Source organism: Poecilia reticulata, chromosome 12 (genome assembly GCF_904066995.2).
Source record: "Poecilia reticulata chromosome 12, P_reticulata-male-v2, whole genome shotgun sequence".
Classification (NCBI taxonomy): domain Eukaryota; kingdom Metazoa; phylum Chordata; class Actinopteri; order Cyprinodontiformes; family Poeciliidae; genus Poecilia; species Poecilia reticulata.
The window spans coordinates 19,220,132-19,247,023 of NC_088841.1; the positions used below are offsets into that span (position 1 = coordinate 19,220,132).

The 26,892-nt window shown below is 39.9% G+C and overlaps 4 protein-coding genes across 6 annotated transcripts; 2 read left to right on the plus strand and 2 right to left on the minus strand.

Moving 5' to 3' along the window:
- Positions 1–605: 605 nt before the first annotated feature.
- LOC103473574 (syntaxin-2-like) lies at positions 606–5,316 on the plus strand. 3 transcript variants are annotated; one of them, XM_008423909.2, is made up of 10 exons: positions 606–710; positions 864–946; positions 1,166–1,228; positions 2,171–2,270; positions 2,722–2,796; positions 3,152–3,225; positions 3,891–3,999; positions 4,552–4,625; positions 4,710–4,847; positions 4,943–5,316. In XM_008423909.2, the coding sequence occupies exons 2-10, from the start codon at positions 911–913 to the stop codon at positions 5,117–5,119; spliced, it is 846 nt and encodes a 281-aa protein (XP_008422131.1). In that variant the 5' UTR covers positions 606–710; positions 864–910; the 3' UTR covers positions 5,120–5,316. The 3 variants fall into 3 exon arrangements, with proteins under 3 accessions (XP_008422131.1, XP_081469649.1, XP_081469648.1); XM_081613523.1 differs by lacking the exon at positions 1,166–1,228; XM_081613522.1 differs by lacking the exon at positions 606–710 and having other exon boundaries at positions 850–946.
- A 1,847-nt stretch (positions 5,317–7,163) lies between these two features.
- On the minus strand, positions 7,164–9,125 carry pgam2 (phosphoglycerate mutase 2 (muscle)). The gene is made up of 3 exons (XM_008423911.3): positions 8,580–9,125; positions 8,324–8,504; positions 7,164–7,567 (listed from the first exon to the last, which is right to left on the minus strand). Exons 1-3 carry the CDS (start codon positions 9,108–9,110, stop codon positions 7,398–7,400), a joined length of 882 nt encoding a protein of 293 aa, XP_008422133.3. The 5' UTR covers positions 9,111–9,125; the 3' UTR covers positions 7,164–7,397.
- Positions 9,126–14,111: 4,986 nt separating this feature from the next.
- nefla (neurofilament light chain a) lies at positions 14,112–17,523 on the plus strand. The gene is made up of 4 exons (XM_008423907.3): positions 14,112–15,237; positions 15,314–15,438; positions 16,304–16,734; positions 16,817–17,523. The coding sequence occupies exons 1-4, from the start codon at positions 14,197–14,199 to the stop codon at positions 17,254–17,256; spliced, it is 2,037 nt and encodes a 678-aa protein (XP_008422129.1). The 5' UTR covers positions 14,112–14,196; the 3' UTR covers positions 17,257–17,523.
- Positions 17,524–21,486: 3,963 nt separating this feature from the next.
- On the minus strand, positions 21,487–26,104 carry nefma (neurofilament medium chain a). Its single transcript, XM_008423906.3, has 3 exons — positions 24,833–26,104; positions 24,051–24,175; positions 21,487–23,966 (listed from the first exon to the last, which is right to left on the minus strand). The coding sequence occupies exons 1-3, from the start codon at positions 25,889–25,891 to the stop codon at positions 22,364–22,366; spliced, it is 2,787 nt and encodes a 928-aa protein (XP_008422128.1). The 5' UTR covers positions 25,892–26,104; the 3' UTR covers positions 21,487–22,363.
- Positions 26,105–26,892: the final 788 nt, after the last annotated feature.

Consider the following 26,892-nt stretch of genomic DNA (forward strand, 5'->3'; position numbering starts at 1 on the left):
TTTTAATTGTATAAAAACATACTTTACTTCTAAGTTTGTCAATAAATCAAAAGAAACAATTAAATTGAATTTATTTGTCAACTATTTCCCCAATGATATAAAAAAATAAACTTTAGAGCAGCTAAAATTGGAGGAATATACTCAATTTGACTATAATAATCTTAAATGATATAGTTTACAAGAACTATTATTATTGTCATAGAGACAGGGTGCGCCCCCTTATTTCTCCAGAAAGCAGAACTGTCCACCGAGTAGGCGGGGTTTATAGCCATTTTGTATTTAAAGCAACTCAGTTATCAACAGTTGAAAGCGGTGTCCACACACTCAAGTATATCACTGATATGAAAGCAATGCGATAGTATTTTTTTATTTTTAGTTTTTGCATACATAAAATTATCGTCTAAAACAATGAATACGTTCCATGATTAACATGGCAGTCAGTGATTATGACTTACGGAACTCAAATCCCTCTAACAAGTTGGTCTCGACGTTATATCTCCGGCAAAAACTCGTTTTCCTCAGGAAAACTCCTCTTTCATAATTTGGTCATCACTTATTCGTAGGTCGTCCGGCGGCTGACTGTTATGAAACGCACCCAGACGAACGTAACTCTCGTCTTCTTATTGGTTAACCCGGCTGCTTACACGTGTGTCACTCTTTCAAAGTAACCAATCCGAAAACGGGAACCAGTTTAATATCAACGGAAAACTGTAAGTGTTTGCGTTTTTGTTAATATTTCTCTACACTTTTTCGCAATAGGCGTAATGCTGAGGATTAAATATCCATGGGTTCGTTTTAATATACAGTCATTTTGGCTTGAAGAAAGGTGACTTGCTGTTCTGAAGCCCTCTTTGTTTGTTTAGACGGGAACGCGCCTGCGTGCCCACGCCCTTTATTACAGGTGCGTTTGATGACCTCATCCCCCAGGAGGAAGGACAGACTTCAGGTGAGGTCGAGTCTTATTGTAAATCCCGTGGGTGACCTGACTATTCGTGTAGTATTTTGTAGTTGTGATAAATTCCTCCGAGGAGGAGTTAAAAACGGCTTTTCATATAAAGCTTTAGAAGAGAAAAGAAGCTAGTTTTGTGTGCAACGAAGCGCTTTTTATTCATGCCAAAACATTAAAGTGGCGTAATAAATTCACACTCGCTTTTCTTACTCGCAGCAAACGGATACTATGAGTAATTCGACAGAGATAGGAGCCGAAATTGAGGATTTTTTAAAAACGGTAAGTTTGCACCTAAAACTGCGTTAGTCACAACATCATTGGAACCAGAAGCTTTGGCCATATTCTGGTTGCAGTCATTTGTTATACTTGGCAACAGATGCTTCATAAAGCATATGATTAAAGTTATATTTTACAACAGTACAACTTAAATGGGCTCCACGGTTGCCTCGCAGCAAAAGCTCCAGGGTTTGAATGTTGGGCAGTGGTAATTTTGGATGGCTTTCGCATGGTTCTTTCTGGTTACTCTAGCTCCCACACAAAAACATGGGAATGGTTTATTGGTTGCTCAAAATGGTCCTTTAGTGTGTGTGTGTGTGTGTGCACGGTTGTTTTGGGTGTTAGCAGGCTGATATAAGAATTGGGGGCAGTTGTCCAGGGCGGCATTCAAAGAGGGGACAGTGACCAATAACTACAAAATAAAATGTATGTTATCAATCTGTTGTGCCCTGAAAAGTTTACTACTTATATTCATTTGCACATTATATTGTGTTAAGTATTAGGAGACCACAGGCTACCTACTTTCTGCTTGATAAAAATTCTAATTGTTTGTTTTTTAATAGATTGGGCGCAATGGTGTCTCAAATGTGTCAAACTATTCCTTTTGCAGCTTAAATATGTCATAATTTTCTTTTACCAGGTCAGTAATGCCAGCTGATCTACTTTAAGTTCCTATTATGAAGTGATGGACCACAATATACACCAAACAAATTTTAGCATTTTGCTTTCTTTTACTGTCACAAATACAATGTAGAATGAACACTTGCAAAAAGAAATGAGAGAATGCAAGTTTGTATATGTATAACATCACTCACATAAACAATAATTTAAAGTTTTCTACAGAAAATACAAAGAACAGAGATGAAAACATTGGTGTTTTTTGTTTTGTTTTTAGGCTTGTTCTGACATTTCAATGACTAATGTTGGTGGGATTTTTGTGTGTAGGTGGGTGAGGTAAGAAACCTCATTGAAAAAATTTCCAGCCAAACAGAAGACATGGAAAAAAGACACTGCAGCATCCTTTCCTCTTCGGACAGTGGCAAAGGTTAGACTTTCTGGAATATTTAGTAAAACCTTTAAATTGTGTTCTGTTAAGCTCCCTTAAGATACACACACACACAAAAAAAACAAGCAACAGAAATATGAGGAGCTTAACAGAGCTTTATTTGTTTACAGAAGGGAAACAGAAACCAATATAGCAATGCCCTGTAAGCATATCTGTGCTATTTAGAGGTGAAAAAGATTATGTAACCATGGTTACAGAATTTAAGATGTGAACAACCAGTGTTTTGGGATGTTTTGATACATTTTCCTTGCATTGGTTAGATTTAGCTTAAATACACTGTTTTATGTTGTTACACAAAATTACTGATGGCTATAGTTCTACCATATAGAGAAATGGAGTCTAAGCTTTTTAGATTGGTTTAGACACAGACAAAATAGAGTTTCTCCTCTTATGAAACAAATTTGTTCAGTCTTTTTTTTTTTTTTTTTAGGAAGTAAAGATGAACTGGAGCTGATAAACAACGAGACCAGACACAACGCCAACTTGGTCCGAACCAAGTTAAAATGTAGGTGTTACAAAATGGAGTCGAAATTGCTCTCTGCTGGAACCCATGGAATATTTGTGTACATTTTTAATATTTCCCTTTGGACAGTCATTTGAAATAGATGCAGCTTTGATAAACAGCAAACTTGCTTAAATACTTGGAGTGAAGTCAGAATGGTATAATTTGACTGGCAAATGAATAGGAGAGGAAATAAAGTGCGGAACTGTCCACTACAGCTCATCGTCATTCAATCATTATAAAAGCTCTCAGAATATTTTTGCTTTGCTATGTAAATTGTGAAGAGAAACCTGCAGTGCATGTTGGTTCCTATCTGATGTAGTTTGTTGTTACATTGGATCTGTCTTGTGTATTTCAGTAATGCAGAAGAACTGTCTATCAGAAGACAACAGAACTAATAACTCTGTAATCAATCGAATTCAGAGGAATCAGGTTTGTACCCAATACTTAAAATTGTCTCATTTTATTTTTTTAAATCAAATCATTGCTTCTCTTCTGATGTTCTGAGAAACTAGTGCCCTCACTAGCTTCTCAGTCTCTTTGAAAAAGAAAATTATCCACAGAATAACACCGTTGTTTACTGTGAGCATGAGGTTCTTTCATACAAAGTCATCCTATGTTTAAAGTCAAACCCACCAGGAGCATCATTTGTTTAAAAAGCTCAAACGTAGTCTCATCTGACCAAAATAAACTGTTGCTGTCCGTTCCTGCAGGGATTAGCAAACTCCACGTTTATGTTTGTGATGGTAGAAGAAAAATGGTTAATGAGTTTAGTGTAGCTCAAAAAACATCAGCCTCAAATGGCATTTTCTTATCTTCCACATTTTGTGGAAAAACAAAGAAATTGGTCTCTATGCCACAGCAAACAAAATAAAAATACTTTTTTTTCATTGTGAGATTATGCTGCAACAATAATCCCAATGTCAGTTTAATTGCATAAAAAATGAGAAATGAGCGAATATAAACCTTGTATCACACCATGTTGTGATTATAATTGCATATGACCTGCTTTGTGTCATAGGCTGTCATTGTACTAGTCATTGCAAATTTTAACCTTGGCTTCCAAATAAATAATTTTGCCGACTCTCTTCTGCCAGCACTCACACCTGACTCATTGGTTTTCTGAAGTCATGAAGAGTTACCATAACATCCAGATTTCCTTCAGAGAGAAATGCAAGGCCCAAATTCAGAGACAGCTCGAGATTGGTGAGTCACTATTGCAATAATAATTACTTTTTATTTCCAGTTTCAATGCTTTTCTTTGAGAACAAACTGAAATCAAAGTCAAATTTCTTCTTTGCGCTCAGAAACTTGGCCAATAAAGCAGATTCTGGTCTTATTCTTTACCATTTCTAGTCATAAAATTGTGGGATTGTTTTATTTAGCATGTAAATAATATGACTTAAATTTACTCAATTTCCTGCCAAGATTGTTTTGAATATTATTGTATGTATCACTAGGCCAGAAAAGGTTGATATATTTAAACCACATTCCAATAGAGTATTTGTGCATCTCTTTATCCAGTTTGTTCATTGGGATAACTTTGAACCAGTGTTATGTGCAGTTATGTTTCAGAATAGTATTTTGTCTTAATTGTGACATTCTATGGCAAACTTCCAGAAGTCCATATCATTTTTCAGTTCTTTTACTGCAGTGATTCTGTTGCTTTGTGTTAAAGATTTTATTTCATTTTGTAATTTGCCTCCATTTCACATGCTAAAGATTCTAAGTACCAACTTCTTATTTTGTTCCTCATAGTGGATAAAGTCACAACGGATGACGAGCTGGAGGATATGCTGCAACGTGATAATCTTGCCATTTTCATATCGAATGTGGGTGAAATCTCAGATATTCTTCCAATACAATCTTGTGATATTTGAATAAAAAATTAATGTCCTTTTTTCCCTCCAACAAAGATCCACTCTGATGCCCAATTTTCAAATCGTGCTCTCTCTGAGATTGAAAGACGTCATCAGGACATCATCAGCCTTGAGTACAGCATTAAAGAACTACATGAGATATTTACAGACACAGCCATGCTGTTGGAAATTCAGGTAAAATGGCTGCCCCCAAAATAAATGTTTATTGAGGACGGATTTAAATATAACCGATGAAATGACCAACATTATGTCCTTTTTTTTTCCACTAGGGGGAGTTAATAAACAATATAGAAAAAAACGTCACCAGTGCCGGAGAATGTATACATGCATCAAAAGAAGAAACGCATAAAGCACTCGGATACAAGAAGAATCGTTATAAGGTTGTATCTCTCCCAAGCTTCTTCCAATCCTTTAGGAGACAAGCCAGTACTGAAGCTGATGATTAAAACTCTACTGAAGACTGCATCAAGCCTTCCTGATGCACATCAAACCTGTCAGAGCCTTGGAGAATTACTTTTATCCACCGTTTCCCCATGTAAAGCTCTTTGACGTTTGGTTGTTTTTTTTTTTTTTTTGTAGAAATGTAGTTTTTTATCCAGAGTGGAGAATTCAAAGTTATATAAAAATAACTTGTCACTTTAAATGCTTAAAAAAATCTTTCTTTGTCAAGAATATGATTTCAGATATGGTCCATTTCATTACAATACTTTTATCTGTTCAACCACCCATAGATTGTGTTCTTCATTCAGTTACTCACTCAGTCACTAGGTGGCACTGCAACAACATTTAAATATCAGGCTGTACCTTGTCTAAGGTTTCTTCTAATGATTTGTTTTTGTTTTTTGTCAAATAAGTTTCAAACTATATTAAGCAAATAATAAATAATAAATAAAATAATATGGATGCTGAAGAAAGATCTAGTAATTTGATGATAATTGCAATAAAGCTCTAAAGTTGATTTAGGAAGGGTAGCCTTAGTGTTCAAAATGTTGTCTTGTAAAAATGTCAACTTGTGCTCATAATGAATGCTGTGAAACAGAAGATTTTAAACTTTGTGGTCTCCTGCTGTGATCAGTTAAAGTGGTTTAAATATAATGTAAGAAATCTGCACAGTATAAATATAGCTGTAGCAGTTGCAGTCAACTTGTAAATTAGAAATGTAGTGATCAGAGTTTTACTGGCTTATGTATTGTTTTGGCTTTTTGTAGGTCTGATCTGCTGATTGTAAAATCTTTTGTTTTTTAAATTAACAATGACATGTAAATAAACTGCTTGAAAGTACAAGAAACCAAAGCTGGTATAATCAACAAAACGGGTAAATATTTGGCTTAATAAAATGATGACAATGGAAGCAAATAGAACAAAAGTGATTAGATTAAATATTTCTGATCTATAAAAAGTCATGCAAATGTATATTTTGGGATCTGATGTAATACTAGATACTGATGTAGCCGATTTACCTACTTAATATACCCATTAGGCTTATCTTCAAGTTCATGTTATTTATCCATATTGCTACTTCAGTTTTTTTTTTTTTTAATGCAGAGACTGGAAAGGTAATCTTCACTAATGATGTATTTAATAAACAAGAAAAAACATCTGATTTTCCAGTGTGGGCCTTCCAGTTTCTAATCACAGGCTGCTCAGTTGGTAAATTACCTAGTAACTGGATGGCATCAAAAAAGTGTCTCCAAACAGTGTATGCATCGTGTACATGGAGTCACTTCAGTAAACACACTTTGATATTGTGACTTTTGTGAAAGTGCAGTCTCGGATAGCATTGGATTTAATTTGATGCTCCACTGAGAATAAAGTGGGACTAGTGTGGCTGTAAATGCATCTTTTTATGGTTGAAAGTATTCTACTCATGCCTTAAGGTAAATGAACTGTTAACGCTCTAACACTTCTAATAGCGCACATTAAGTACCACTTGGTCTTTAATGCTTATTAACAAATATAAAACGTGAGAATTTACATCAAGGCTTCACTTGACTTTTATCCTCACTACTGATTTTTATTTGTGATGTTGTAGGACAATCGTATTAGGCATAGAATACTTATAGGTTAATAATTAAATGACATTTGTGTAATTTGTGATGCCGTATCTATGCTTAATGAATTATTTCCCACATGATCCATATGTCTTAAAAGCTATTGACTGGCTGTTACTTGTGTGATTTGTAGTTACTTAAAACCATTTTATCGCATTCTTCTCTTTGATCTGATTAGAGTTGAAAACAAACAAGCCTGCATTGTGGGAATACTGCCAGGATGAACCCATTGACTTCTCTCAGACTGCATTTCACATCCAACCCCTCCCCCCATCCGCTTGTGCTACCTCAGGATAAAATTTCACAGCACCTTTGTGCTTTGCTGAAACCACTGATTTCCAAATTGCTATGTAAAAGTGTGGGTGTATAGAAAAAAAGATGACTGTGTATGTGGGGAGAAAAAAAGGAAAAAGATGTGAGGATAAGAAAAAGGCAGACATACAAACATGACTTATTTATTGGATGTGCCAGAGTGGTGAACCTAAAAAATAGAGCTTGACCACAATTTAAAAGGGCTGAGTGATGTGTGGCTGTGTAAAATGTGGGGGCCTGGCCCTCCTCCCAAAGAACCATTAACCATTTCCCCAATCTGGAATGAAATATGAGGAAAATCTGGAAGAATTGGGGGATGAAAAGTCATTTTCTGCTTCCTCATGGAGCCTCCATGGCTGGCTTACTTCTTGGCTTTTCCCTGGGCAGCCACAGCCTCCATGGCCTTCTTCACGGTTTCCTCATCACCGAGGAAAGACATGGGCTTGACCGGCTTCAGATCTGCATCCAGTTCGTATACGATTGGGATTCCTGTTGGAAGGTTCAGCTCCATGATGGCTGCATCAGACATATCTGGAAAAGACGACACAAACAAACCCTGAAATCAGAAGTATGAGTATTTGAACTGACATAAATATACAGTAAGATAACAGTACTAATTGTCATTGTTCCCGACAAATTTCCCCCAACTTAATGTTGGTTAAATGTGCACAGGAATTCTGAAGCAGACCAATTAAACTGTATAGCACAACTTTTGCACCTCGCACTGACTTTTATGTTATGACAGACTGTTTAAATTAAAATGTATGTTTCGCACATAGTGAAAATAAAAATACTTAAAATAAGTATTTTATTAATGGCACATTCAAATGATCTGTGCTATTTTTAATGAGTTAGTGACACATTTAAGTAACTATTCAGTTTTTTCACATTTATTCTGTTTTAAATTGACTACATATTTTTATATGTATATATAAAAAAATAATCTGCCTTTCTTATTGTTTGCCTGACACTTCTTCTATTATTCCCAGTGAATTCTAAACTCCCCTATTCATCCCTGACCACTGCTTAAAAATGTACAACCTTTCGACATAAAGGTCGTGACTGTAATGGGAACCAGACTCATGACCCTCTACCCTGCACTCCAGTGCAAGAGTCTTTGCAGGCTATTTATAAGCAGTGGAATCAAAAGCTTAGTATCTCAAGGCCTTTTCTTCTATGTAGATCATAGTTGTGTTGTTCTCTGCAATTTAATCTCTGGAAACTATTTAAGCGTTTTAGATTTTAAAAACAAAACAACTGTGCCCGCTTGCTGACTGCAAAACTCACCCTCTAGGTGCTTGACTATGCCACGGAGGCTGTTGCCGTGGGCAGCAATGATAACATTCTTCCCTGCTTTGATTTGTGGAGCAATAACCTCGTTCCAGAACGGCAAGGCACGTGCAATGGTGTCCTTCAGAGACTCGCATGTAGGCAGTTCACCAGGCTTCAGGTCTTTGTAACGCCGGGACTGGAATTAACCAAAACAGAAGCAGACTGTTGCACTTGTAAGGAGCTATATGATGGTTAAGTTTAGGTATCTCACCTCACTGATGATTTTGTGGTAAGGGTGGTCCTTATCCATAGGTGGAGGTGGGATGTCAAAAGATCGACGCCAGATCTTCACCTGCTCCTCGCCGTGCTTCTCGGCGGTCTCTGCCTTGTTCAGACCAGTGAGGCCTCCGTAGTGGCGCTCGTTCAGGCGCCAGGTGCGAATCACAGGCAGCCACATCTGGTCAGTGATCTCCATTATGGTCCACAGGGTCTGGATAGCGCGTTTCAGCACTGAGGTGTAGCACACGTCAAACTTCAGGCCTGCCTCCTTAATGGCCTGGGCTCCACGCTTGGCCTCCTCCACACCCTTCTCACTGAGGTCGGCGTCAAACCAGCCGCAGAAGCGGTTCTCCTGGTTCCAGGCACTCTCTCCATGGCGGACAATAACTAAGCGGTGGACAGCAGTCATATTTAATAGTTTTCCTTGGAGTTTTAGCTCTGAACTAGACACAGAGCCCTCAGCCCTTCTAAATTGCTCTTTCACACACTTACTGGCTGCCCAACAGTGAGCCCAGACCAACATACTGAACTCTTTTTATAGCAGACCAGCCCCCCAGCATTCCTCCTGTGAGGGCATTTCGCCCTCTGATGGACACACAAAGCAGGCCAATAAACCAGACAGCAACTGGGCTTATGGGAGAGGCTGGGAAGGCCAGAGGTCAGGGATAAACCAAAATAGCAACATGACTTTTAAAATGAGATCTGTACAACAAAAGTGTAAAGAGCAGAGTTGGTGGCACATAGCTTCCTCATCCTAAAATGAATTGCTACAAAGCTGTCAATAACGATTCATAGTGACTTTTACATTTCCATTTGCTTGAAAACCTTTGACCTTTTATCAATCCATACATGCATCGTCCACCTGTCTTTCCATTTGTCCGCCATCCATCCATTCTGCATTCATTCATCATCGACTTGCGATGCATACATACATTTTTTGTTTGTCATTCATCCATTTATCCATCTGTCCTTTTTTCTAACGTTCACGATTCTTTGGTCATCATCATGTGTCCATTCATCCCTATATCTGCCCATGTGTCCATCATTCAGTTTTCATTTATCCATCCAGGTTGCATTGTCCACTTTTTTTTATCCATACATGGTATTTTTAAATCCATTGCATTTAGAAATGTGTAGTTTTATATTTTTATACCATATAAACATTTAAACTTGATGATTTTCACTCCAAGGACTAACCAACTATCTACTATAACTTAATCCATTCATTCATCTGTAGTCCATTTGTCAATAAAAGAAATATGCAGAAATTATTACTTATAGGCTGTGAACGTGAAATTTTGTACAAATTCTGAGTTGTTTCAATATCTCCAGTTTTGCAACATAAATCCATAAAATTCTTGACAAATATTTAGTTTGATTTTAGTGTTGTGCCTTATTATGACCACTAGAGGTTGATCTTGTAAAGATAAGCAAGTGATGTTTTTTTTATTGATATTATTCCTTCTTTTTTAACTTTTAGAAAAGACAAATTGCACAAAATAGTATCAGGTTTAATCAAAAAAGTAAAGGAAAAAGAACACTTTCATTCTTTTACATTGGAAAAGTCAAACATTTGCTTTACTCTTCTTTGTTCTTGTGTTGTATTGAACAAATGCAAGTGTATACAGTATTCTACAAGAACCAGTCTCAGAAGCTAAATATTCTGCTGCATCGTATAGGAAATGTAATGCCAGGAAGGAGCAATGCGCAGAAACTCCCAGAACGGACATAACGGAGCTGGCTTGGAAACTGAACCACAAAACCCAAAAGCTGAAATATGAAGCAAAGTGTTCTGTCATCCTCCTGTGAAATTATGATCCACTAGAAAGGCAGGGGTCCAAAAAAAGAATATTAATGGAATCCTAGGATTAATGCCAAGCTACTTTATGTGACCTTGGATTGTACTGTAAAAACTGCACTGTAAGGAAAATAAAAACTCCTTCGCCTTTAAATTTTTCTGGTTATATTTTTTACCAACCATATTAAATTTCAGTATAACCAACCAATATGGTTGGTTATATTTTTTTCCAACCATTTTAAATTTCAGTAGTATTGGGAAACTTGTGACCGCATTCACCCGTTTGCGAGCTACAAGTTTTGTTTCAAGTTGGTATAAATTTTTTTTAGTCTTTTTCATGTTTTTGTTTAAGTACAGATTCACTATCAGTGTTTGCTAATACTTGACATTCAGTACTCATCATTTCTCTTAATCTAACAAGCCACAAGTTTGTCATTACGCCTTTAAGCATTTTCATTTGGTTGAAGGGGCGACTTAATGATCTGCTGCCTCGGTTGTATCGCCCAGAGTTCTGTAAGCATCTTGTCTGCAACAAATCACCTCGGTGCAGATTGTGAAGCTGCTGGTAGAGATGGAAAAAGTGGACACAAGGGAGTTTGCGTGATCACAACTGTTCCGATGACTCAGCCTGCGGAGTCACACAGCTTTCACTGTATATAGAAGCACCGAACTGCCTTTGAGGGCTCTACTGGCCTTTGGTGCAAAGAAAAATTACGCAAACAGCACTGGTTACAGATCAAAGCACGGTCAAAACCCACACACCGCACTCACATTCAAACTCTGTTCAGTGATATTGATGCAAAGCACTGCAATGAACAGCAAAAATGTATGATGCTGACTGGGTGAGATGAGTCTTCATGTGCAAAATGCTGAGCAGGTCATTGCACATTATATGCACAGATTCATGTAATCATCAGGCATAGGAAAATAAAAAGTGTAAGTCAGCATTTAAGGGGCATCTAAGTAACTGCATGTATAGCCAAGCAGCACTTGACTAAAATAGTTTTTGCAAAACGAAAGTCAACAGACAGCAAACAGGAAGACTTGCCTTAAATAATTTAAAATGTGCCTTTTGAACATAAACATGCAGTTCACAAACAAAGTAGTATGAAAATGTAAATGGGAGGACAATTATGTGCAAACTGTAAATGGTACGGTCTGCACTTAAATTCAACTCCACTTTGTGGAATATTTTACTGCAAGCAGCAATTACTTTGAGGTAAATATGGAAATTTAAATTCATGTCCAGTCCTGCAAAGCTGTCCACGCTCAGGCATCCTGGACGGCGTGACTCTGTAAACATTAACATTTAAGCCTTGCCACACATTGAATTTATGTCTGGAGTTTTAATGGGCCATTCTAAAGTGATATATATTGTGTTGCTTGTGAGAGGGCCAAATGCAGCCAGCGGGCAGAGTAATTGCAAAAGCATATATATCTCTTGATGATAACTTTAAAATTTTGCACTTTTAGTATAATAATTTTACACCAATTATTTCTCATGGATTATCTTTAAGGATGATTTATTTATAGTGATCTATCATTCTTTAAGGAGCTTTAGACAATTTTTTTTTCCCAATACAAGTTTAACTTGGTTGTACAAGGCTACTAGTGAGCAAACTAAACCACCACCTAAAACCTGAGTAGCTTCTTTTTTTATTTAGAATTAACGACGTGGCTCGCTGCGGCTTCAAAAAGTCAAGAAAGGCACAACTCGCTCTGCTCCAAATTTCTGCTGAGGGAGGAGTATACAGAAACAGCAGCCTAATTTTATTTAATTTTTTTCCTCAAAAAAGACCAAATTATATCATATTCCATAATTTGTATGCCAAATTCAGTGATTCACCTTGAATTGGCAACTTGGGTTGAATTTGGACTTGACTTGCTTGATCTGGACAGTAGTCAGGATTTTGAGAAAGACGAATGGCGTCTATACTCACCTGGACACTTCTGGGAGTTAGTAGAGAGTCTCTGACCCTAAGGAAGTGCTTAGGTGGTAAAGAAGCTGAAAAGAACCAAGCAGAAGCTGGCAGCAGGCAGAAGCACATAAATTACAGTGTAGCTTTTAGGTTTTCAGCCAAATTGTTTGGATATGTCTGACATATTCAGCAGAGAGTGAGATCAATTATTTATGAAGCAGCTGAAGTGACAAAAACCAGGAACAATAGGAAGTAAATCAAACCAGACGTCAAGGAAAGGCATATTTCAAAATGAAGGAGGAAACAAAATTTACTCTAAAGAAAATTGTGACTAGAGGCCAAATCATGAAATCAGATTATCAAAGATGTAAACTATACTAAAAGTATAGAAAGTTAACCTCCAAAACTCAAACCAACACATAAATAGGCTTTGATATAAACTATTCCAATGTAACTTTGTTTGTATGTTTAGACTTACTGATCTACTGGAGTGTGAGGATCTGGTGTGTCTCTAGCAGCTTCTGGCAGTTTGTTTGTGAAGGATCACTGTGTATTTTGCTCCATCTATCATTGCAGTCGCCTTTGTTAGTGTATCACTAAATGCAAAGAAAAGTATCCCAAAGGGACATCTTATGGCATTTTTTCAACAAGACCAAATTTGGGAAATCCACTATTATTAGTTGACCTTCCAACAGATTTTCCCATCTGAGCTGTGGATCTCCGGTTCAGCTTGTGACCTCAGGACATTTGATACATGTCTTCCTAGCCTCTCTCTTTGCTTGCTTCTTGTCTGATAAATGTTAATGGGCCCACTGGCCCCAACAAAAATATCTTACGGGAAAAAAATGTCATAAACATTGATTTCTTCCACAGTTATGATGAGACAGTTGGTGGTACTATTTTTATTATTTAGGGGTATGCCAGTAAAGGAGGCTGAATACACTTTTCAGTTTATCTCTTTACTTCAAAATTATAAATTACTTTGTGTTTGTGTGCATACAATCCCAGTAACTTATAGCAAAGCTTGTGGCTCTAAGTAGACATGTACAAATTACAGCTGAAAAGTTGACACACACCTGATGAATAAGTTGAAAGATGACAACTCTCTCAAGTTTTCAAGAGACAATTTGCCTCATTTAAACCTTAACATGCAGTTTGAGCAGAGGTATGTTTTATTAATAGTTTTAATAATGCCTTGCTTTCTTTATGCATCCATATTATTAACGATACAAATTCTGCACTGGGACAAAAATAGGAAGAACCAACTTAGTCTTAAAAAAAATACATATACAAGAACAATTTTTTCTGCTTTCATCATGTCATCGTTTACCTTCTCTTTGTGAGGAACCTTAACTGAGCAGGTTTTTGAGGTAACAGCTGTAATTCTCATCTCTGCCAGAAGAAGGCAAACTAAGCCTTGACTGATGCATCAGGAGAGCCCATCTCCAGTTGTATATGCAGTTTGTTTCTTCCATATTTTAGAAGAATATAAATAATGAAGACAACAAACAGCTATTTGTGATGCTGTAAAAATCCAGTGTCAAGATTTCAGATAAATCTGGATGTTAATTTTATTTTTCTTTACCTAAAGAATCATAATATGTTTACTGCCTAAAAAAAGTAATACCGGTTTCACAGGAGTCTTTCTCCTCCTACGCCGATGTGCCTACAGCAGCTCTCTCTGATCTTAGGCTGCTGCAGTGAAAGCCTAGAGAGGCTGCATTGTCAGAGTTTGGAGAAAGTGCTTGCGTCAGACTCTGTCCTGCTATAAAAGCTCAGCCTGCCGCTGCAGCAAGCAGTCGGGGCTTAAAGCTGAGCCCTCTACACACCTCCCCACCCACACAGACACAAAGAGAAGAGGGAAGAGCAGCAAGTCCCTCCAACACTCAGCCATGAGTAGCATCGGATATGACCCCTACTATGCCTCCTCGTTGTACAAACACCTGTATGTGGAGCCCACCTCTCGGGTGGTGGTGAGAGGGAGGACCCATGCCGGCTACTCTTCCCGTGCGTCCCCTCAATCTTCCTCCCGTCTGCAGTACTCCTCCCCCAGCCGGGTGTTGTTCTCCTCTTCCTCCCCGGCCTCTTCCTTGGAGCGGGAGCTCAGCCAGGCAGCCCAGATCAGCTCCGACTTCCGAGCCGTACGCACACAGGAGCGCGGCCAGCTGCAAGAACTCAACGACCGCTTTGCAGGCTTCATCGAGAGGGTGCGTGAGTTGGAGCAGCAGAACCGTGCTCTGGAGGCAGAGCTGCTGCTGCTGCGACAAAGGCATGCTGAGCCATCTCGTCTCAGAGCACTGTACGAGCAAGAGGCCAGAACTCTGAGAGCGGCTGTGGATGAAGCAAGAGCAGAGCAGCAGACTGTCCTTGGCCAAAGGGAGAGGCTGGAACAAACCCTGAATTCACTGCAGGGTCGATATGAGGAGGAGATGTTGGCTCGGGAAGAGGCTGAGGGCAAGCTGATGGAGGCCCGTCGCGAGGCAGATGAGGCCGCCTTAGGAATGGCCGAGCTGGAGAAAGGTGTTGAAACCCTGCTGGACGAATTGACCTTCCTCAAAAGGATCCATGAGGGGGAGGTGGCTGAACTTCAGGCTCAGGTCCAGCTGGGGGTCCAGGTAGCAGTTGAATCTGAAGCTGCTGCTCCGGATCTGTCCGGCGCTCTCAGGGACATCCGATCCCAGTACGAGAGGCTGGCTGCAAGGAACATGCAGGCGGCTGAGGAGTGGTTTAGGGGGAAGGTGGGCTCCCTGACGGAAACTGTGGCTCAGCACAGCAGTGCAGTTAAAAGTTCAAAGGATGAAGCAGGAGAGTACCGCCGTCAGCTGCAGGCCCGCATACTGGAGATTGATGCATGCAGAGGCCTAAATGTGTCCCTGGAGAAGCAGCTGCACGAGATGGAGGAGAAGCAGAGTGCAGAGATAGCTGCTATGCATGTAAGTACAGGTATGCTGTAGTGTGATGCTTATGCAGATCTTATATTTAGGTTACTCACCTTGCTTTTCTATTCAGGACACAATTGGAGAGTTGGAGAATGAGCTGAGGGGCACCAAACAGGAAATGGCACGCTACCTCAAGGAGTACCAAGACCTGCTGAATGTCAAAATGGCTTTGGATATCGAAATCGCAGCATACAGGTGAGATTCAAATACAGATGCATAGATGCATCAGAGTGTTGATTAATCAAGTTAAAGTCGTCTTTGAACCCTAACCCTAACTTAGCTTATTCTTATCAGATGTTTTCATTTAAAAGAGCAGATTCGAAACTTTGAAGACATTATGTTCAACTTCTATCATTTTGTAATAGCGGTACCACAAATCAGCATAAAGTAAATACATATTAATATACATAATAAATTATTTTAATAAATATGTAGAATTGTATGCACTGAATAATAAATATCTCAAATTCTTTAAACATTTAATTAGTTTAATACATTATAAAATGTGAAAATAATTGCTTACAATTTTGATTTGTTATTTTTAAAAAATAATTTTATCTGTGGATTATTGTGAAATTAATTAATTGGTCAGCCTATCACAGTGAGTGGGCGGGGCTAGCCCTGCTATGGATACAATGAGTATTTGTAACTCATTAACTATACAGGTTAACTGACGTGCTAGGCTCTATTTAATTTGACATAATGGCTTTTTTTTTGTTGCATAAAATTAAACTACTATTGTCTAATATTAATAAGGTAGATGATGAAGACATAAAAATTGTTTTATTTTATTTTTTTTTCATTTTTTTACTTTTGATTAAATAATTATACACAATGTGTTTTTCGGTATGTATTTATTCATGTACTTGAATTTCATTTACATCACATATGTAAACATTGAACAAAATAATTTACAATTGAAAAAACTAATATTGAAATTATACCATGAATCAATTCTAACAAATACTATTTACATTTAATTAGAAACTATTAAAAATCTTAGTTTCAATAATGACAAGAGACAATTTACCTCTTCCATGTTTTTTTTTGACTGAAACAGGAAGCTTCTGGAAGGGGAGGAGTCTCGCTTCAGTGTTGGGGTTCCTGGGGGCGTGGCCTCCCTGTACAGCCACAGTATGGTGGCACACTCCTTTGCCCGGCCCATGCTCTCCAGTCTGAGCTCTGGCACCTCATACCTGATGACCTCCCGCCTGCTTAGCTCCAGCACCACTGAGGGCATAATCTCTGCCAGCCACGCCCAGCAAGCAGAGGCCAGCCCCCCTGCAGAGGAAGAGGAGGAGGAAGAGGAGGCTGAGGAGGTAAAGGGAGAAGAGGAGGAGGAGCAGGAAGAAGAGGAGGGTGGAGAAGAGCAGAAAGAAGAAGAGGAAGAGGAGCAGGAGGAGAAAGAAGAGGAAGAAGAGGGTGGAGAGCAGGAGGAGAAAGGAGAAGAGGAAGCGAAGGAGGAAGATGAAGAGGTTAAAGAGGAAGAAGGTTAATGCTTTTATCTTCAATATTTATAAACTCAATAATTAAGACTAAGGATAATTTGAAAACTTAATGCGTTTTTTTTCAGGTGGTGATGGAGAGGAGCAAAATGAAGATGTTGAACAGGCTGAGGGAGAGAAGGACGAGAAAGATGAAGGAGGAGATGCAGAAGAACAAGAGGAGGAAAAAACAGCAGCAACAGAGGATGAAGATGAAAAGGCCAAAGATGGAGAAAAAGAGGAGAAGGGAGAATCTAAAGACAGCGAAGAGAAAGAGGTGAAGGAAGAATCAAAAAAGAGTGAAGAGAAAGAGGAAAAGGGAGAATCCAAAAAGAGTGACGAGAAGGAGGAGAAAAAAGAATCTAAAAAGAGCGAAGAGAAAGCCGAGAAGGCTGATGCCAAGAAGGAGGACAAACCTGATGTCAAAGAAGTTGCTCCAAAGAAAGACGACGCCAAAAAGGAGAAAGTCGAAGAAAAAACAGCCAAACCCGAGCCTGCTGAAGAGAAAAGCACAACAGGGAAAAAGTAAATTCTTTGGTTGCGACTGTGAAAATCTCAGCTCATTAATCAGATAAGACAAGATAAGACGCTGGCAATGCTGCTTGGTAACATGGTGCTCAATAAAACAGTCTGATAGCCATTTACAGCAACAAGTCAATCTAAACTGCTTCCCAATATCAAGAATAAACCATTAAAGTCTGACTGCACAGTTCCTCATGTCTGTAAGATGTATAACTGCTGAATGCTAACTTGAGTGTTTGTGTTTTGGGTGAATAAATAAAGAAATGCCTCTTGACTCCATGTGTGTGGGTTATTTTGGCCTCTGTTCAAATTTTGAACTTCCACAGCGATCAGAACTCTTTCATTTAAGTACATTTCTGTCTGTATCTTTCAGATCATCACTTACAATATATGTTAAAAATGCATTTTAAAATGGTGAAACTTCCTGTTTTAATGAGACAGAATATCTGAGCTCCAATGATAAAAAATAAAAATAAAAAATACACCCAGGGTTTTGTGTTATTGGTGACTCTTTGAAAACTTAAAGTTGCAAGATTCGGTCAAGCTGATGACCCTCCATTGTGATGAAAAATCTGAAAGCCTTTTTGCTGATTAAGTTGGTAACCACTTACGTATCCTGCAGAGGAGATAGTTTTTTAAATCACTTAATACACGTAAACTACACACAAGACACAAATATAGCAAAAGTCACTACTTAACCAAAATGAAAGCAAAAGTTCATATTTCTAGAAGTAGGATGCTGTTGTGACGTTGTAAACAATCAATATTATTCACCTGTATAAGACAGGTGTCTTGTCATTGAGCTGACTAATACTCCAACAACAAGTCAGTTTCCCAAAGTAGCATCAACGAGGCTTAGTGGAAACCCTGTTCTATAAATCTCAAACCTGCTGTCACATTTGAAATAGATTAATTTATAGAGATCTTATAATTTGTTTAGGTACAATTAAGACATTAGTATTGTGTTTACAAAAAATCTGAAATATCTACATCTATGCAAATTAGGTTAATGGGAAAAATTGTTTCTTTTATTTTCTAATCAAGTTTTGGTGGGAGAAAAAACACATACTCCATTTAGAATAGCGGTTCTCAACGTAGGCGGTACCGCCCCCCCAGGGGGCGTTCAGAGGACGGCAGGGGGCGCTGGCGGACATTTTTACTAAAGGGGGGCGCTGGGATGCTTTTGGGGGGCGTTTGGTCGAAGGTAAACTCACACCTTAAATGCATAACAATGCCAGTTTAGACTTTGAGCAACTTGGTAAAACTGTATTGTGTAACATTAAAACATGCTTGGCTGCAACTGTATCGATGGCAGCTCTTCTTCTATTCAGTGTTTGTTAGCTTCTGTTAGCTTCTTGGCGCAGCTCCGTCCTCCTGCTACTGGTAGCTAAAATCACGATACCCTCACTGTGTATCCCTCTGAAAAATGAACCCATTTAAATAATGAAATCCCTCCATGGGTGATTCCACGATAGAGAGCGTCCATTTTATAGCATTAACACCGGTGCTGTAAGTGGTCCGGTATGAAACGAGGGTGATAGAACAACACAGCACTTTTAAATTTCAATAATCAGAATGCAGAAATTGTTTCCGTATTTTTAAAAGGTTTATGTCAGTCTGCCTTTTCCCCATCGATACGCTTCCCGACCGCCCTGCACCTTAGGGGTTTAAAAAAAATCGTTCACATTGCGCAAAACTCTGAAACAGGAGAAGCGGGACATAAAACGAAGCGACGAACTAGATGTGAATTATGGCATAAAAACAGAGAATCTGACGCTGAACAGTAAAAAATCAACACGTGATGTGAAACACATCACGTGTTGATTAGGCGGCGCAGCAGGTGATGAGTGAAGATTACTGATGGTCAATAAACGATCAAATTAATTTAGCAACAGGAAAGAAACTAAAGTGGACATAGCAATAAACCAAGAGAGGATAATATTAATCAAAGGAAACTAAATGGAAATGAATGAAGAACAAAATGCAAGAATAAACTAAAAAACTAAAGTAAATACAGAGGAATAAACTGGTATGTCAAGACCTTTTCGAGCAATAATTAATACACAGGACTGTATGGCAAGAACACTCTTTCCAGATAAAAGGTAAAATAGTATTGTTGAAATGTTAGGGGTTTGTTGAGACCACATCTAGTACTGAGAATAAATATATCTTACAGACCATAACAGTAAAGAACTTATCACTTATTTATGTTTTTAATTAGATTTGATATATTTATTTCTTCAATATTATTTTTCATGTCAGTGTTATTGTCATGAGGCTGATGACTCCATGACACTTTCAATTTGACTCATTAGGATTTGATTAAGAACCAGATTTGTTCTTTGTAATTTCTGTCCAGTAAAATTATTAATCTATAAATCAATAGTCAAGTCTATATAAATATATAATCCATGTTTCAGTCTCATATTTGTATGACATTAAAAGGATCTGGAACTTTTGTTTTTCCACTGAAAGCTCTGGTTTACACAATAAATGCCATGTGGGTGAAGTTTTATGGATGATACTCTGATGTCCCATTCTCCTGAAGGCAGCACAGAGCTGCACCACCAGAAACTGACAAACACTGAAGAGAAGAAGAGTTATGATTAATGTAGTTACAGTTCTATCCATGTTTTAATGCTGCAGAGCTCAGTCGTTTTGCAAATAGATCCAAGTTTAAACTGGCATGTTGTTCATCTTTTATCTGGTCATTTTGTGGAATATTTAACAACTAGAAAATGGCACAAAATAAGAATATTTTTTCCACTCTGATTGGCTGCTGTTAGGCCATAAAAATAAAAAGGTTTAGTTCCTTATTAAATTGAATTGCTTAGTTTAAAAAAACATTATGACCAATAATATGTCTTACTTGCAGTAGACAATTAAATTAAAACCATATCAGAAAAGATAAATCATACTGTCAAACATGGTTGTGGTAGTGTGTTGATCTAGGGCTGATTTACTGCTTCTGGACTTGTTCTACCTGCTGCAATTAATGATGCATTGATTTTCAGTCTTTACCACAGTATGCAGAAGAATATCTATCCACCAATTAATTCCCCCTAGCTCACCCAACTATGAAAAGAAAAGGAAATTTAGGAATCCAATCGAAAAGCTGTGGTGTGACCTTCCACGGGCCGTTTATGCTGGAAGAACCTTCTAATGAGTCTGAATTAAAACAGTTTAGCAAAGAAAAGTGGACCAAAATGTATCCAATGATATAAACGACCGATAGCCATTTATTCCCTTTGCAAATGCTTGTTAGCAATTATTGTTGCCAAGTGTGGAACAAATCCTTCTTCTGTTAAGGGGGAAATTTTTTTTTTTCGTTTAAAGCCAAGTTGGTTTCTATATCTGTTTTGCATAGAATGTGAAATCAGCTATTGTAAATTGCTACTCTTACCCACTTAGCTTAAACTTCCCTGATAATTTGTTTGATTTAGAACAAACTTAGAATTGTTTGTTCACTCACTTTAACCCAGAAAAGGAATTAGAGCAGTCACTCTTTAACTTATTTTATCAGAAACTGTAGAGTACTCACTATTTAGAAATGGTATTAGATACTTAGCAACCCTGAACAGGAGCACCTAGTTTACATATTTTAGAACATTAGATTAGTTTTCTTTCCTCTTTTTTTCTTTCCTTTTATTTGTTATTTTGTTTGTTTTTTTTTTAACTCATGTAAAGCACTTTGATTTGCCTTGTTGCTGAAAATATGCTATATAAATAAAATTACCTTACCTTACCTGGACACTCTGAAACTTATATGCATGACAAAAAGCAAAGAAACAATTGAACTATGTTATAAACCTTTACAGTCTGTTATGGACTATCAGCCATCTATTGATTTATTTTTTCTAAAAGTCTGTATCAATAATGTCTACTAACTTATGCATTAATATAACTATGGATAGGCTGCCACAGTCTTAATCAGATAGGCAATACAAGGTTGTCTTTGTGGTTTTTCTTTTGTTTTTTTAAATGCAGAGTCTTACACACTTTTTGCTGACTAATGTGTGGACATTTACTTTCCCTGTGATCAAGTCAATCATGTCTTATTGGGCTTATTTTTAGACTTATAGAAAAAAATAGTCCTTCATATCTAAAAAAAAACTTCATTTAAAGTCATTATTTATATTAAAATAAAGAGTAAAAGAGTAAAATATGTATTATAATATGAAATAGAAACCATTGAAAAAATAACCTAGTATGAGTACAAAAAGGACAAGAGACGATGTTCTTTTGGTTTTGTTATGATATTTATTGAGCAAAGGCTGCTGGGAAATAGTTCAAGATGAGTAAAGTTATGGGACTGCAAACAGTAGCACCTCATTTATTCCTGTAATCAAATTCAAGTTCATTCTATGCATACAAGGATGCACAAGTACATTTGTCTAAGTTGCTCTCAGGTAAACATAACAGATAGTGATAAAAAGCATGTTTAAGGCTAGGAGTTTTCTCAGATTTGTTAAGCTGTCATTGCTTCAGTTACTGGATGTATACTGGTGTGGTTATGTGTTTCTCCGACTCATGTTTCGTATTTATTGTTTGTTACTGTTTCTGGCTCAGATGGCATCTTCACAAGTCAAGTAAGGCTTCTTCAGTAGAGTGCATGTCTGCGCCGAGGACCCTCCGCCTGCCCACACCCACCCCCACTACTTTAACTCAAACATCTCCTCAACAGTCTCATGTTAAGTTATCTCTTTAAAGTGCATTTCTACCAAACAAACAGATAAGAGAGGAAAGTGCTCCACTCTTCTGAGCTAGCATGCAGATACCCCGTCCCTTCTTCCTACTCCCGGGATCACCTTATAAAAGCAGAAAGAACCTAAAAGAGGATAAAATGTCTCAGTCGCTTGCTCTTCGCTGCATCGGCGGCGAAGCTCGCTTTTAAAGCTTTCAGTCAACATGCATGTTTGAAGTTTGTCATGTTTTATTTTGGCTTCTCTCTATTATTTGCTTTTAGTGTGGTTTCGTTACATCGCTCTAGCTGTATGGATTTCATTGTTACGTTAGTTCTTTGTAGATTGCTTATGTTCTCTCCTCTAGCTTATGCCCCTCTCACGATTGCCCCCTCCTCTCCTTCTGCTTTAGCTAAGCCATCCAGAGTCTGCTCATTCGGCTTCTGCCACCTGCTTGACAGACTGGGTAGACTGCTTCTCTGTCTTCTTGGTGGAAACCAGCTTCTCCTGTAGCACCTCCTCCACCTCTTTCACCGTTTCTGTCACTGTAATGGATTTTGTGACGTGCTTGGATCCGTCTTCTCCAGTGGTGATTGTCTCCACGGTCTTAGTGATCACCACTTTCTGGCTGCCGTCTTCCTTAACAGGGCTCTCATCTACACCGTTAGAAACCACATCTGCATCTTTCTTCTCTTTTTCCTCTGGGCTGCTCTTCTCTACCTCACCATTCATGGCAACATCTTTCTTTTCTACCTTTTTATCTTCTGTTGAATCACTCTTCTTTTCTGATTTGTCCTCTTTGGGAGCCTCAGCTTTGGTGGTGTCAGACTTGGGGGAGTCAGATTTGGGGGAGCTAGGCTTTAGGGATTCTGCCTTGGGTGAGCTTTCTTTGGGTGATTCAAGCTTTGGAGAAGCAGACTTGGGGGACTCAGCTTTAGGAGACTCTGATTTTGGAGATTCAGTTTTAGGAGAAACTGGTTTGGGTGATTCAGACTTGGGGGAACCTGGTTTAGGTGATTCAGACTTGGGAGAACCAGGCTTAGGTGATTCAGACTTGGGAGAACCAGGCTTAGGTGATTCAGACTTGGGGGAACCAGGTTTTGGGGATTCAGACTTTGGGGAACCTGGTTTAGGTGATTCAGACTTGGGAGAACCTGGTTTTGGGGATTCAGACTTTGGGGACTTTGATCCCTCTGGTTTTGGGGCTTCTTCCTTGCTGGCCTCAGTTTTTGAAGCTTCTGACTTTGGAACAGCTTTTTCAGTTTTATCTGCTTTCTCGTCTTTTACCTCCTTTTCATCTTCCTCTTTGTCCTTCTCTGCTTCATCTTTTTCTTCCTTCTCGTCTACACTCTGTGATGGTTTGTCATCTGCGGTCTCCTCTTCTTTTTCAGCACCCTCCTCTTCGGTTCCGGCCTCCTCCTCTTCCCCTGCGCTTCCTTCTTTTTCTCCACCCTTCTCTTTGTCAGGAGAGGCTTTGGACTCTGGAGCTTTGGAGCACAACACTGTTTCCTCAACTTCTTCCTCCTCTCCTCCTTCTCCACCCTCTTCATCACCTTCCTGTGCCTCATCCCCCTTATCTTCTTCATCCTCTCCCTCCCCTTCTTCCTCCTCCTTTTCTCCTTCATCACCTTCACCCTCACCTTCTTCTCCCTCATCGTCACCTTTTTCCTCCTCATCCTCATCCTTAGAAGGAGCGCTAGCACTAACTTTGGCTTCGGTGGCAGCTACAACTTCCTCTTCTTCCGCTGCTTCTTCCTCAGCATCCTGCTCTTCCTCTCCCCCCTCCTCTTCCCCTTCTTCCTCCTCGCCTCCTTCTCCTGGTGCAGCGGAGAGCTCCTGTGCTATCTCTGCCAGAGCCTCATCAATGTCCACCTTATCGTCCTCCACCCGTGTCTCCTCGATGATCTCCTCCACAAACTTGTGTTGCACTTTCAGCTTTGTGGCCTCAGATTTAGGTTTTGAGATTTTACTAGGAGTGACGGGCTGGCGATATGGGAAACTGCTGAAGTGGGTCTCCTCTCCCTCAAGGAGTTTCCTGGTTGGAAACAGACCATTTATTGGTCATTTAAATTCTGGTTTGTGCCATGAGAGAATTAGGAGCAATGTTACAATACTATACCTGTATGCAGCAATTTCAATATCCAGGGCCATCTTGACGTTCAGCAGGTCCTGGTACTCACGGAGATGACGAGCCATCTCCCACTTGGTGCTCTTCAGTTCATTGTCCAGCTGGTGGATTGTCTCCTAAGACAGCAAAACAAAACAAAAAAACAAAGAAAAAGCAACTGGTTTAGAGTGACGGCGCTATTCTCTTATGCACAACCTGTTGTGTCCTTGGGACTTTCTCAGTTTTCTATCTGAGCTTCCACTGCAGTAAAACTCCTTCGACTTTTGCCTTGACTGAGGGTGTTGGTCTAATATATTCTGACGCAATTCAGCATTCTAGAGATGCTGAGCCTCTGTTTCAAGGGTAGCCTCCGCCGCCCCCACCCTCCCCCAAACTCTGAGCGGTGTGATGCAAGGACAGAACCAATGAAGGCATCGATCCATGCCTCTGACTCAGCAAGGGAGACGGGAGGGGGAAAGAGAGTGCACTGCAGTCTGCCTTTAACCAGCTGGAAATCTCCCAAGCTCATAAAGAAACAGGAAAGTCCTGCAGTCATGATGCAGCGGGGAAAAAAACAATTGAACATGTGTGATGTGTTACAATTTTGGTGTTTTTGGGGGGAAATGAGTTTTGTTTAAATGTGTCAAATAACAAATGACAAAACAGTGAATATTAAATTATTCCAAAACATAATATCTTATCGTACACACACATTAAGACAGTTCCTCAAATTTCAAAAATATTTCCTTCCATGTTATTCTCTATAAATAACTCTGTTCGGAGTGTCTCCGTACCTGTAGGCTGGCCAGGTCGCTGTTGTGCCGGTCTTCAATATCATTCAGCTGCCGCTCCAGGGAGTCCTTCATCCCGCGGACGGACTCCAGCTCCACTGTCTTCGCCTGGAGCTGGCGCCTGTAGTCGGCGATCTCGTCCCGGGCGGACTTTATCGCGTCCTTGTTCTGCTCCGCAGCCTCGGTGAGCTTGGAATAGCGGCACATGAACCAATTCTCCACCTGCTGCAGGTTCTGGTTGGAGTGGCCTTCCAATTCGGTGCGTATTTCCCGCAGAGCCTCTGTGATGTCGGTCTTCTGGAGGTCCTTCCTCTCCACGGTCACCTGGGATGCCTGGATCTGCGCGATGAGGTCGCTCACCTCCTCCTCGTGGTTGTTGCGGATGAAGGCGATCTCGTCTTGCAGCGACTGAACTTTCTTCTCCAACTCGGACTTCACCAACTCCGAATCACCTGTGTCTTTCTTCAGGACGCGAATGATGGCCTCCGTCTCCTCGCGGATTCGAGCCTCCTCCTCGAAGCGGTCCCTGAGCCGCTGGATGTCCTCCTCGATGTGCTCGGTGTCGAGTTGGATCTGCGCCTTGTCGCGGTGGATCTGCTCCAGAACGGTGCGCAGCTCTTTCAGCTCCAGGTCGTAGAGGTCGTCCAGCTGGTTGCGGGACACCTGCTTCTGCCGCAGCGCCTGGATCTCGTCCTCGATCTGCTTGTTCTGCTGCTCCAGGTAGTGCACCTTGTCGATGTACACGACAAACCGGTCGTTGAGCCCCTGAAGTTGTTCTTTCTCGTTAGATCGTTTGTAGTCACCGTTAAGGATCGAGGTTTGACTGTAATCAACGCTGTCGGCGGAACTCAGCACAGTTGAGCCGTACGCCCGGGGAGCTGGTGCGTTCACGGTCCTCTTGTAGGATGCGGTCATGGTGGAGCCCGGGCTTGTCCGGGACCACGACTGGGAGCGAAAACCGCTTGAGGGGGTGCCGCTGGGGCGGCCGTAGCCGTAACTGGTTGTTCTTGTATCCATAACTCTCCTGAAGGGACTTCCTATCGTGTCCACCGGGTAACTCATCCGGTCAGACTAAAGTAGAAGATGCACACGGGAATGAAGGGAGACAGTGCTGGCGGTGCAGAGGCGTGCGGGTGTCAATGTGTGTGTGCGTGTGTGTGTGTGTGCGAGCAGGTGAGGGGTGTATGGCTTTCACAGCGACTGAGAGAGCCTCCGTCTTCTCCTTATATACCGGAGCTTCTGCCTCTAACACGGCATGTCCAAGCTGTTTTGTTTCGTCCTATGAAGGAAGGGAGGGGATAGAAAGGAGCGTCAGCTGATGGTCCTGGGACCCTGCTCAGTCTGAACCACGTGGCTCAGATGAGCTACGTGGGTGTGGGATTTAGAATAAACTCAGAGACAGTGAGGGGATGTGTCTGTCCTCTTGCGTTCTATCCAAATTACAACCGCTGACTCGTTCCGATCAGTTCAGCACCACAGACAGCGACAGTCAGCTGTCAGTCGATTCCCCGCTGAGGGAAACGGCAGCATTTCCGTATCACAGAATATCGACAACAAAAGAGCACTCCATCACAGCTTTGCGATTCTGCTGACTACTGCTGAGCCAAGGTCTGCAAGCAGCTCTGCTTCACTTATCTTGTTAGTTCAGTGACTCAAATCAAGGTTAGGCGAACATATGTACAGTTGTTATGTGGTGTGCAGCCACATAAAAACTGTATATATGTATATGTTAAGCCCTCTTGAATTACTAACTTTTAGGACCGACTTTCACGATAATTACAGTTGCAACTGGTTAGGGCATAAATAGTTTACACTTAGTCAAAGTGGTTAAGGCATATCTGTAGACAGCGTTGTTCACATTTCACCACAGATTCTGGATTATGACCAAAATGTAGCTCCGTTTCTCTTGCCATTAGCAGACTTCCCTGTATCAGGTGAGAAAAAGCCTTCCCACAGCATAATCTTGCTTATGTTACATTTTACCTTGGAGATGATGTCCTCTAGACCAAAGTTATGAACAATTCAACCAATTCAAATTGCACTAGAAGTAAGAAGACAGGCTA